This window comes from Polistes dominula, unplaced genomic scaffold, assembly GCF_049000335.1.
Source record: "Polistes dominula isolate Pdom_NZ unplaced genomic scaffold, Pdom_raw_medaka contig_37, whole genome shotgun sequence".
Taxonomy (NCBI): Eukaryota; Metazoa; Arthropoda; class Insecta; order Hymenoptera; family Vespidae; genus Polistes; species Polistes dominula.
This window is the reverse complement of record NW_028301169.1, coordinates 2,147,381-2,159,699: the sequence shown is the minus strand read 5'-3', so window position 1 is coordinate 2,159,699 and position 12,319 is coordinate 2,147,381. Positions and strand designations below refer to the sequence as shown.

At 29.9% G+C, this 12,319-nt stretch overlaps 2 protein-coding genes across 2 annotated transcripts; one reads left to right on the top strand and one right to left on the bottom strand.

Moving 5' to 3' along the window:
* The first annotated feature begins 4,736 nt into the window (after positions 1-4,736).
* Positions 4,737-9,660, top strand: Kap-alpha3 (karyopherin alpha3). The gene is made up of 9 exons (XM_015326774.2): positions 4,737-5,068; positions 5,864-5,966; positions 6,094-6,298; positions 6,379-6,539; positions 6,611-6,837; positions 6,983-7,348; positions 7,441-7,675; positions 7,754-7,845; positions 8,961-9,660. The coding sequence occupies exons 1-9, from the start codon at positions 5,003-5,005 to the stop codon at positions 9,051-9,053; spliced, it is 1,548 nt and encodes a 515-aa protein (XP_015182260.1). The 5' UTR covers positions 4,737-5,002; the 3' UTR covers positions 9,054-9,660.
* A 220-nt stretch (positions 9,661-9,880) lies between these two features.
* On the bottom strand, positions 9,881-12,112 carry mRpL3 (mitochondrial ribosomal protein L3). Its single transcript, XM_015326775.2, has 7 exons — positions 11,767-12,112; positions 11,575-11,665; positions 11,210-11,419; positions 10,971-11,111; positions 10,689-10,849; positions 10,337-10,526; positions 9,881-10,201 (listed from the first exon to the last, which is right to left on the bottom strand). Exons 1-7 carry the CDS (start codon positions 11,826-11,828, stop codon positions 9,962-9,964), a joined length of 1,095 nt encoding a protein of 364 aa, XP_015182261.1. The 5' UTR covers positions 11,829-12,112; the 3' UTR covers positions 9,881-9,961.
* Positions 12,113-12,319: the final 207 nt, after the last annotated feature.

Genomic DNA, 12,319 nt, shown 5'->3' with positions numbered 1-12,319 from the left:
TTTTGATTTTTATTCTTCTGTTCTCGTTCGTTGCACTTTGCACTTCACCCGGTTTTGCAATTACCATCGACGCGTTAACACATCGTCATTGTTTTAAGTAAAATTTCGCATTTGCAGTAAGTTTCTTCTTCAAGAGAAACTTCTCTTCCGCGTATCTTCTCTTTATCCAACACTATTATTCATAAGTTTGTTAGAACGATTATCATTTCTTTTTATATCCATTAGATCGATCGATATTTGTCAGAGTTCACATAAACTTTATAATTACACTGATATCAAATATATATTTAATATTAATCAAAAATATAATTCAACACAAAATCGTCACACTATTTCTATAATATAATTGTCATCGTTAAATAAAATAAAAACAACGTATTATATTGAATATAATTCAAATAATGTCGATATCGATGTAATATTTGACGTGTAAACATTTAAATAATAAATATGATTAAATTGGTGAACGGAAGTTCGAGGATTGTTAGTGAACGAATAGGATAAAAGAACATATACGAAGAACCGGCTGGGTGGTGGACGATTAAGCCGGAAGAAGAGGAATAAGAAGAAGATGAAGATGAAGATGAAAAAGAAGAAGATGAAGGGTAGAGAGGGAGAAAGAAAATGTGAGAGTGGGTGAGTGAGAGGAAGGGTGCGTGAACGCGTACCGAAGGGGATCGGTGAATCCTCTCTTCTTGAACGAATGCTTATTCGAAACTAAAGACCGACTAAAGACTGGGACTTCGAGAACTCCCTCGCATTACTTGTTCGTATGCGCGCACACATTTATACACACATATACAACATATACAAATGTAATATCTTTGAACTCACACTGATTTTATTCTTCTATGTATATTTTATTCTACTCTGTGTATATATATATGTATATTTTCTACGTGTTACGCACAACACAACAACAACAACAAGAAATTTATATATATATATATATATATTTATACTTACTTACGTACTTTCAAAGGATTTACAAGAGAGACAAACGCAATTCATCATCTTTTCTGTACGTCCTACGCTATCGTAATGCGGCGAGAAATGTTTCTTGGATAACGTTTCTCAGTAATATTCGAATATTACTTTTTCTTTACTGTTGGACATTGTTGCGATTGATTCTCTCTCATATACTCGTGTCTCATTGAAAATCTACGTAATGTATTGTAATAATTATCTTGTAAGATATATGTATGTTTTTTTCATATTGTTTTAAATGCATTTGCATATCGATTAACGATATTGATTAACGATCGATTGTAAATTATTATTTTTGAATTTCTTTTTTTTCTACTTAAACATTTATTTTTATTCGTAGATTATTACTTATTGTTTACGAAGAAATAAAACGAGTTAATGTTGATACCAGAAAGAGAGAGAAAGAGTAGTAGTTAACAGCTAGTTTGTTTCTTATCGCAGCTCGTTTCTAATGTTTGCGATGAATTTTAGGTCGTAACATTTTCTAATACCATATCAACGAGCAGAAAACTCGACGAAGAAATCTTGTTTAAATAAATAAATCATTTGCATCGTGTATGTGTGTGTGTGTGTGTATGAGTGTCGGTAATTATGACAGTGGAATAATTTTTAAAAAGCTTTTTTTTTTTCTTTTTAAGTTGACTTTACTATTTATATTTGTAATATAAATAGTTTCTAGATAATTTTGTGACAATTTTTGTTTTCTTCAACTAACAGTTATTAACACAAACATAATGATTTATAAGCATATATATGTGTACAAATTTGATAATTAAGATGGTATTCATTTGAGATATTATTTTGAATCGATACTCTATCTTGTGATGATGCATTAGATAAAAAAGAAATATAGAGATAATTTAGATGACTTTCTCAGAATGTTAAAGAATTAGCTATTGGTTTAGGAAGAAATTAGAGTTATCTGTATTTTTATTTCTAAATACAAAGGTTAACTGCTCGTTTTTTTAAACTTTGAAATTATACCGTGAAATCTCGTACTTCTTCGAAATTCTTTTACGATGTGTTTCATATTTTTCAATCTCCCCTCCCCCCCATACATTTTGTATTATTCCAATTTCTTTATTTTCTATTTTTAACGTCAAACGTTTCCAAAAATCATTTATTGTTGAAAACAAAAATTATAAACATTTTGAATATGCGCGTAAATCTTAATATTTGTTAATGATGATTAAATATTATTTCATATCTTTTTCCATGACTGTTATTACTATGGTTGATGTACAAGTCGACTCCTTGACACGCTTCAAAACTCTTCTGGAGAACAACTCGACTTTTCAGCTACCGATCGCGATAAACAAGGCCGTTTACGATCATGAGGATGCGTTTCTTAATTCAAGACGCGTGGCTTGTTTACGATGTAAAAAAATCTTTTACGAGTATATACAAATTAGTACATATTCCACTTATAAATGATTTATAGGAAACATATATATGTAATATCAATGTAATAATAATTAATTAAATATTTATTGTATTAATATTATTATTATTATTATTACTATCAATATATTTATATATAACAGAGAGTAATAATAATAATATATAATATTAAATAATAATTAATATATTATTAAAATAATATTTAATATTAATTCACTATAAATTAATATCATTATACCTCTCTCTCTCTCTCTCTCTCTCTTTTATTGATTATTATTTTTGTAAGAATGTCAAAAACGATGAATGCTCTTTACAAGTTTGAAATTATAAACATGTTGACTTTAAAAAGTCATCGTTTTCATTCCCTCGAATCGAGAACGATGTCTCTATCTCTCGTCGTTCTTTTTTATTAGCCCCTCAAAGGGCCAAAGAGCGCAGACAAGTAGCCGAGAAATAGGTCGAAATATAAGAAAGTGGATGAGGAAAGGAACAAGAGAGGGATACGTTAATAGTTCTCGAAGAGGCTTCGTCGGAATGGCGTAAGTGTTGTATATTTACATTGGCGTTACAGGCTCACACCTGGATGCAAGAATAGCGTCGGTTCTTCTTCCAAGTATTTTCTTGCTCGTGAGTCAACTCGTGTTTGACAAAAGAAATAATTCTCTTTTGAAGAAAATCTTTATTTTATTCATTAAAAGTATTTTCACATTCTTAATTGTATGCAATAATATGTACATAAAGAAAGAAATGAGAAAGAGACGAGTATGGGATTGGTGACATCAATGCCATCGAATTTACCAAGATGGAGGTTTCTCGATCAGTCTCATCTTTCAAAGATTCTTTTAATTTTTATTAATATTTTATTAATTGATCTGATTGTCAAAAAGATCCGATCAAGTTTTTATCCCCTTTTACTATTCACATTCTTTTTTTTTTTTTTTTTTGATACATTTGTTTTTACATTAGTGACATATTTATGGTACTTAAAAGATATCGGAAGTCACTTCTTCCTGTTAGACAAAAAGAATATGATACCTGATATTTAATCGGTCACGGGACTTAAACACTATACTCAGGATGCCTTACACTCTTCGTAAACGAAGTTGCAGATCCTTCTCGTAGTGTTCGATGCTTACCGGGTATAAAAGCCGAAATGAGCGTGGGTATGCATGCAGATGGTGGGCTGTAAGGGGGTCGTCTAAAATAATAAAGACCAAACGGCAGAAAGATGAGAGGTGTTTGTGTTTTTACGAACGACGGCCTATCCCGAAATGATGAGGAACGAATGTTGAGAAAAGAATTTTCTCTTTGAGTGACAATTCTTTTTAAACGGAAGTAAACGCGTCGCGCGTTCCTTGCAATGTCTCTGTAGACATTTATTTTTAAACATACTCATTGACATAATAACGAGAGAATTTTTTTTCTGTAGTAAATAATTAATATTCTTTTTTTTTCTATTGTATTTGATGTAAAAATTAATTTTATGTGAGAACTAACGATTTATAGATATAATTTTAGAATGAATTTTTTCTATAATAAGTAATTGAAATAAAAATTTTGTTTTTTCACAACAAAAATACAGGATGTCAAAAAAGCCGAATTATCGAGAAAACGAAATAATAAGTCAACATTAGTTTATTAATAGAATTACCAATATTATGTTTCTTATTTTAATATATATGTATATGGCGTTGCTGAAAAACAATCAATTTTTCAATTTTCTGTAATTCTTTAGTGAATATAACATTAGTGATATTATGTGATGTTAAAAATAGAAAATAATTGATCATTTAGAAATAATATTATTGCTATATATTCATAAAATTCATGAAATTTTCGAACAGCCAATCATTGTGAGTCCCCCTCTCGATTTGTAGTTTGTGCACCACTGTTCTTAGTACACGTATTAATGGCATGACTCGGCAAGTTTCGAATTTGCGTAAATAATATGTACATTTTATCATATTTCGCAAGTCTATAGGTTGGCAATTTGATAGCCAATCAGCGTTTGAGAAATATTGAATGTTAATTTACAATTTTGTTATTGGATCTTTAAATGTAAGTAATTCTAATTGTTCATTAGTCGAAAGATATTGGAAGATTGAATTTGATTGGTGAATTGATTAAACGCAATGAAAACGTTGAAATTAATAACCAATAGAAAATCAAACATTCGATAGAAAATTGGCGCTTTCTTTATGAATAATTGGATTGGTTAATTCGCATGATTCTTTGCAAGGATATTGTCAAAAATATTAATTAGTAAGAGTTGTAATTGGTGAATATATAAAAAAATTCCTTAGTTATTTTCTTTGACTTAGAACGCCATCTTTCATTAGTTCCCATAGTACTTTCCGGAACGGTCGAACGTTGCGTTCGTGTTGAAAAACGTGACCGTGCGACAACCGATTCGTGTGGCGGTTCAACAAGAGGGAGTGTTATGCATGATAGTGCATACTAACGTATAATAAAGATATTGTGTGACGGAATGCAGTTGTCGAAATAAATCATTTATACTTTTCCACGGATAGAAGATTAAAACGGTTTGTACGGGTCTGTTCTACCGGCATACATTCATCAATTTACGCTATTAAAAAGATTGGTTATTGGAAAAATGGCGGCCGAAATGCTAAACAAGAACCGAATGATGGTATTTAAGAACAAAGGCAAGGATCAAGAAGTGAGTATTTTTTGGTCTTTGAGATATACGATAATAATCTATTTTAACAGCTAACATTCTAGAATGATCGACGCCATGCTTACTCCTTTTGGCAATGACAGGGCAATTACAATTTACGTTTGATATGTCTTCCTCGTCTTGTGCGAATCTCTTCCTCCGATTCCTATGTACCACATTCTCTTTCCTTCCATATCATTTGTACGAATAAATCAAACCATCATGGTAGTGATGATAAACGTATTGTTTTTGAACAAAGATTGTTTATTACTCGTATTCTTTCTCGACAGACATCAAAACAAATACTATTATTGAGGAAGATTTTTTTTTTTATATACACGTTATTTCGTATTTAATAAAATTTGTTCTATCGCACAATTCATTATAAAAATATTAGAATCGAGTAATTATCATAATGTTATTTATGTCAAAATATGACGCAATTTGTTTGAAATCGTAGAAAAACATTTTTTGTTTCCATTTAAATTATTTATTACTGTTTATATTGCGTCTTAATGATCGTTTTATTATTATATCGATGTTGCTGATAATATTTTATTATAATTTTTTATTTGTGTATTCTTATTAAACGTTTTTAGTTTTATTATTTTCTTTTTTTTTTTAACGCGGGAACAATTAATTTACAAATAGCAATATTAGTCAAAATAAGTTATGTATAAATCATTTGCTTATGATTTGTATAGATAAGTATATTTTCTTTATATCCTTCGTATGAAAGATTATATTTGTATATGTTTATTGTATTTGTATGTATATTTCATTTTATATTGTTAACAGGAAATGCGAAGAAGACGAAATGAAGTAACAGTTGAGTTGCGTAAAAACAGACGCGAAGAGACTTTACAAAAAAGGAGAAACGTACCTATCACAGATTCAACTGGTAATATAATAATTGCTGAAATAAATATTGAAAGTTCTATTAGAACTTTCGTTGTTTTATAATAATAATAATTTTCTTAATGTTTCTTTTTACAATATAATACATTAACGACTTTCTATGATATTAGATGAAGATGATAATGAAAAGAATTTGTCACAAATCAATTTAAAGGAATTAGTAATGAAAGCGGAAAGTCCTGATCCTGCTGAACAATTACAAGCTGTTCAATCAGCAAGAAAGTTACTTTCTTCGGATCGCAATCCACCAATTGATCCATTAATTAAAAGTGGTATCTTACCGATTTTAGTTCGTTGTCTTGAACAGCACAATAGGTATGATAATGTGATATAACTTAAATGATATGTATGATTATGTGTATATATTGAAATTATTTTATTTCTTTAATTTGTAGTTCATCTTTACAATTCGAAGCAGCATGGGCACTTACGAATATCGCTAGTGGAACATCCGCTCAAACACAAGCTGTAGTCGCAGCTGGTGCTGTTCCACTTTTTCTACATTTGTTACTTTCGAGTCAGCAAAATGTTTGTGAACAAGCTGTTTGGGCTTTAGGTGAGTATTCATTTGAAGAAAATTCATTTGAATGTTTTCATATACAATAAACAATGAGACGTTGTTTTTAGGAAATATTATTGGAGATGGTCCAGCACCTAGAGACTATGTTATCAATCTTGGTGTTGTACAGCCTTTATTAAGGTTTATTAAACCTGATATTCCACTACCTTTTTTACGTAATGTCACATGGGTGATCGTCAACTTGTGTAGAAATAAAGAACCTCCTCCACCTGTTCAAACGATAAAGGACATATTACCTGCACTTAATATGCTCATCCATCACTCAGATATTAATGTTCGTAATATCTCTTTGAGTAATGAAAATTAATTTTACAAAATTTAGTAGTAATAAGATATTATTTTATATTTATATTATTATTATTATTATTATTATTATTATTATTATTATTTAATTCGAATGTTTATTATTCTTACTTCAGGTTCTTATCGACACAGTTTGGGCATTAAGTTATCTTACTGATAGCGGTAATGAACAAATCCAGATGGTGATAGATAGCGGTGTTGTACCACGTCTTATTCCTCTTCTTTCGCACAAAGAAGTTAAACTATTGACAGCAGCTTTACGCGCGGTTGGCAATATTGTAACTGGTTCGGATGAACAAACACAAGTTGTTTTAAATTGTGACGCTCTTTCACATTTTCCAAATTTATTAACTCATCCAAAAGAGAAAATTTGTAAAGAAGCTATTTGGTTCCTTTCTAACATTACTGCGGGTAATCAAACACAAGTTCAAGCGGTAATAGATGCTGGATTATTGCCACTTATTATTCGTAATTTGGCGAAGGTATAAATATATCTACTTATTTTCTTTTAATTTTTTTTAAAGTGACACGTTTGAGAGATGAATTTTAATTGAAATTGCAATGTAAATTTCAGGGAGAATTCCAAACACAAAAAGAAGCAGCATGGGCAATCAGTAATTTAACAATAAGTGGTAATAGTGATCAAGTTGGACGGCTTATTCAAGAAGGAGTAATCGCACCTTTCTGCGATCTCCTTTCATGTAAAGATACCCAAGTTATACAAGTTGTACTTGATGGTATACAAAACATGCTCAAAGTTGCTGGTGCACATGTTGAATACTTAGCTAACATGATAGAGGAATGTTCAGGTTTGTATCGTTTTTACGATAGTATAATATTTTATCCGATCGTATAAACTAATGAAAATATATATTTATGTTTTATAGGCTTGGATAAAATTGAAAGTCTCCAAAATCATGAGAATGTAGACATCTATAAACTAGCTTATGATATTATCGAGCAATATTTTTCAGGAGAGGTAAGGAACGATATTGTTAATACTAAATCTAATAGTATTGGTCAAATTGACCTTTATCAAACTTTTATAAAATGTACACGTTTAACATACATTAAACTATACAACTATGAAATAACACACATTAAATTAAACGTTATAATACCGTTATCGAACTATCTAACAATTCTTAGAATATGCATAGAACATTTTTTTTCACTCTGTACTTTTAGTTATTATTTTTTTTTTGTCCAAGAAAAATTTATCAGGTGTCCTACCTACCGCGCTCGATCAAGTTGACCGATAATTAAAAAAGTTATCGATTTTAGTATTCAATGCAGTTAATGATTGATTTATTGCTAAATGATAAATACAAACCAATAAATTTTCTATGGTATCTACAATATGGTATCTACAATATGGGATCGATTTACTAGTGTAGATTTACACAGTATATTCCCAACAAACCAGACAAATTTGGAATAAAGTTCTGGTTGGCGTGTAACGTCAATAGCAAGTATATAATAAATGGGTTTCCCTATTTGGGAAAGGATGAAAGGAGAGAATGTTCAAGTCCATTTGGGGATCCAAGTTAGTTTCAGAGCTCTGCGATACATATTAAAAATCTCACGAAAAAATACTTTTGTCAACAGCGTCCACAAGTTCAGATTTGAAAAACTTGTCAAATGAAATTTTGTAAAGATTATAAAACAACAACAATATGTTCGAAGTGTGAAAAATATGTTTGCGGCAAATGTACATTTCAGACTAAAATAATTTGTAAATATTGTAAGGAAGCCGAATAAAGTATATACATGTAGTATTATAGTATATAAGTAATGTATGTATGCATAACATTGCATATAAAAGTTTAATTTTATTTGATTTTTTTTCTTTTTTTTTATAAATAATTTTAGATATACAAAATAATTTTACATTGAATACTAAAATCGATAACTTTTTTCATTACCGGTCAATTTGACCGAGCGTGGTAGGTAGGAATAGGTTATACAAAAATTGTCGGTAGGGTTTAGGGTTAAATTTTTTTTATTATTTTTTTTTTTATAAACAATTATTTGATAAGATTTATTACTTTAATATGACTTAACTAACGAATTTATTTTTTCACGATTACATAGGCTGATGAAACTAATTGCCCAGCGCAGGCTGGAGATGGAACATTTGAATTTGATCAGACAATGAGTATTCCGAGTGAAGGTTTTAAATTCTGAGAGAGTCTCCTTTCTTTTTCATCCGATCGTGCCGTCCCCCGACAAAATCCGAGGTGGAGCAAATCTGCTTTCCCTTTCCTCCTAATCCTACATTTTTTTCTGCTCCACTGACAACACGTGGTATTATTTATCTCGTGCCACTATTTGAACCAAGAGTCGTACTTCTTGCTGATTCAGAGACAAAGCAATCTGCTGATTTTTCTGACCACAAAAAAACTTAAAATGGAAGATTTATGGAGCTGACAAACTGTTACGAAGCAAGCATCGACTGTGTCCTTATGTTCTATCCTTCCAATTCTTCTGATATGTATGTTACCTTTCTTTATTACGCATAATAAAAGTATTGGCGGAGCGAGTCTTAGCCGGACGCAGCTAGCAATACGATATGTGCGAGTAAATTATTCTAGTAAATTGATTAGTTGCTCTCTCAAATGGAGGCGCAGAGAGGAGACCTTTTTATTGCTTGAACATGTTGCTCTTTACTCAAACTCAGGATGAGTCTTGCTTAGCGATGTTACATTTATAAAACGATTCGTGTATATTTTAGGCATGTTAAATTTATAATGATATTGATTACTAAATAAATGAATCGATTGACTACTCTTTACTAGCATAATTAATGATTGTCGACATTTCTATAAGGAGCTAGCGGCTATAATAAAAAAAGTAAATAGCGTGAATCCGGCATAACTCTAACCTTCAGTCTGGGCGTTTTGCCTCAAGTTTAATGTCGAATTAATTAATAAATTGTACTATTTTATACAACATATCTCAATGAATGCTAAATAAGTAGCATCGAAAGGAAAAGTAATCGTAAACAACAAGAATTTATTTTGACATTATTATATATATATATATATATTTCGTATATATATAATTTTTTATGTTAACTTTATTATATAATACAATTAAGATTCTTCGCTGATTCGAATTGTGGGTGCTTTGAATGGATGTACATCATCTGCATATAAATCCTCTGGCAATGGTTCTTTACTTAAATCGGGTAAATAAGTTGGGAAATATGGGGGAGTTTCTGATTTTCTACAAGGTAGCATCGTGTCGAATAAATAACAAAAGGTATTCGTTTCTCCAGGTATGTTTTGGCCCATAACCCAAATGACGTTATATTTTGTATTTATTCGTAAAATCTGAAAAAGCAAGAATTATATGAGACACCTAATCAACAACAATTAATATTGTTTTCTTTTAAGAAATATCACTAAAAATTAATGAATAATGTATATACATATATAGTTGTAAATTGTATTTGTTTAATATCTTACCCTGTAACCTCTAATTACGCGCCACCGATTACCCATGTGACCAGGTAATTTAGTACCTGGCATTACCCGAGCCATTGCTCCACCACTGCCAATGTTTCCTGGCCTTCTGTGAGTTTTAGTTACGCCATGAGACGCAGGCATTCCTTTGAAACCCCATCTTTTCATGACTCCTTGAAAACCACGGTCTACCCTAATTATTATTAATAATAATAATAATAATTATTATTATAATAACAATAATAATATTAATATTAATGATAATGATATATAGAAATATCGTTCTTTAGAATAACGCATGCTTTATCATTAATATACAAATATATATTTCAAATGAAAATAAAGTAGTTTTTACGTTTTTGCACGAATGTCAATAACATCGCCTGGTTTAAAATGAGCCGCGTACAAACGTGTACCGGGTTGTAATGCAGCTTCTGGCGATATCATAAATCTCATCAAAATACGTTTAGGCATTACTCCGGAATCTTTGAATAGGCCGCAATATTCTTTTCTAAACTATAAATAAAAAAAATATTTTCAATGTTATCAATTGTACCATTGACGTGAACTGGAGAGAAAGAGAATGAGGGAGAGAGAAACAAAAAAGATAGATAAAAATTCGTTTTAAAATTAATACCAATTGTGGGTCTGAACTTTCTGCTCCTACCACGAGAGATCCAAGTTTGTGTTTTACTCTGTAATCTATGTTTTTGGCTTTCGTTCTAACTGGGAAAAAATTTTCTGGTGTTATATATTTTACTACTTGATTATCAACGATCTGTAAAAATGAATTTATTATTACTATTATTATTTTCATCCTTTTTTTTTTTTTTTTTTTTATTATGGCACGACGTTAATGAGAGTCATTTAATTTACCTGTAGTAACGTAGATGAAACTTTTTTTCCATTTGTTAACCACATTGGATAAATACCGATTTTTTTGGCTATCAAACCTGTTCTTTTGAGTCCTTTTCTCCATTCTGTGATTGGTTCAATTGGCTTTATATTAAGCGGTGAATTATATTTTGATTGTATGACTTCTTTAATAAATGTTTTATTTTCTGGGGTAATATGTTCGTCGTGTAGCTATTATGAAAAAGAAAAAGAAAAAGAAAGAGATATATATATATATATAAAATTGTAATTAATAAAATGCGAACACATGTACAATTATATAAGATTTTTTAGGCTATGTAAGATTAAACAATTATATTAGTAATATTAAATAAAATTTAACTTACAACACGGTTTTGTTTAGGAAGCCAACCTGGATGACGTTTTTTAGGTATATTTGCAAACCTTTCTCGTACAGGAACTTTAATAATATCCACACTAAGAATTATAATAGAATATTTTGTATTAAAAAAGAAATATAATTATGAACATAACCTAGATATTCAAATTAAAAGTAATACAATGATAATATCGCTTACTTGTATTTTAAAAGTGCACGTGAAATTAAATTATTGTTAATTGATTTCCAAAACGTCGTCATGATGAATCGTATTTGATTATTTTACTGTATAAAATGTATTTATATGTGAAAATACTTTTCTTTCGATTATACATCCATGATACCCGGTTAACCTTAAAAAATAATGCAATTTTGATGTTTTTACGCACAAGTATTACTTTATATGTATTTAATTATATTCGTTTTTATAACAATTTATAACAATCAAATTGATTATTAAGTAATTTTCATTTTTTAATAGAAAAATATTTGTTTTTTATATAGACTTAAAAAAAATATACGCTTTTTAACCAAAACTACAACAATGATGTTATCCAAGGAGTTTGGCTGAATAAAGAAGATCTCTGCATTATCTTCCATCTCTCATAAGGTAAAACAGATTACTTTTTATCCAACGATGGTAATTAAATTCCTCAAATGTATCAACAGATGTCGTCAGTGGTGCATTTACTTGAACCAGATTGAAGAAGCGCGGTTCTCGACATTTACAAATATGTCTACCAAGGAAGTAC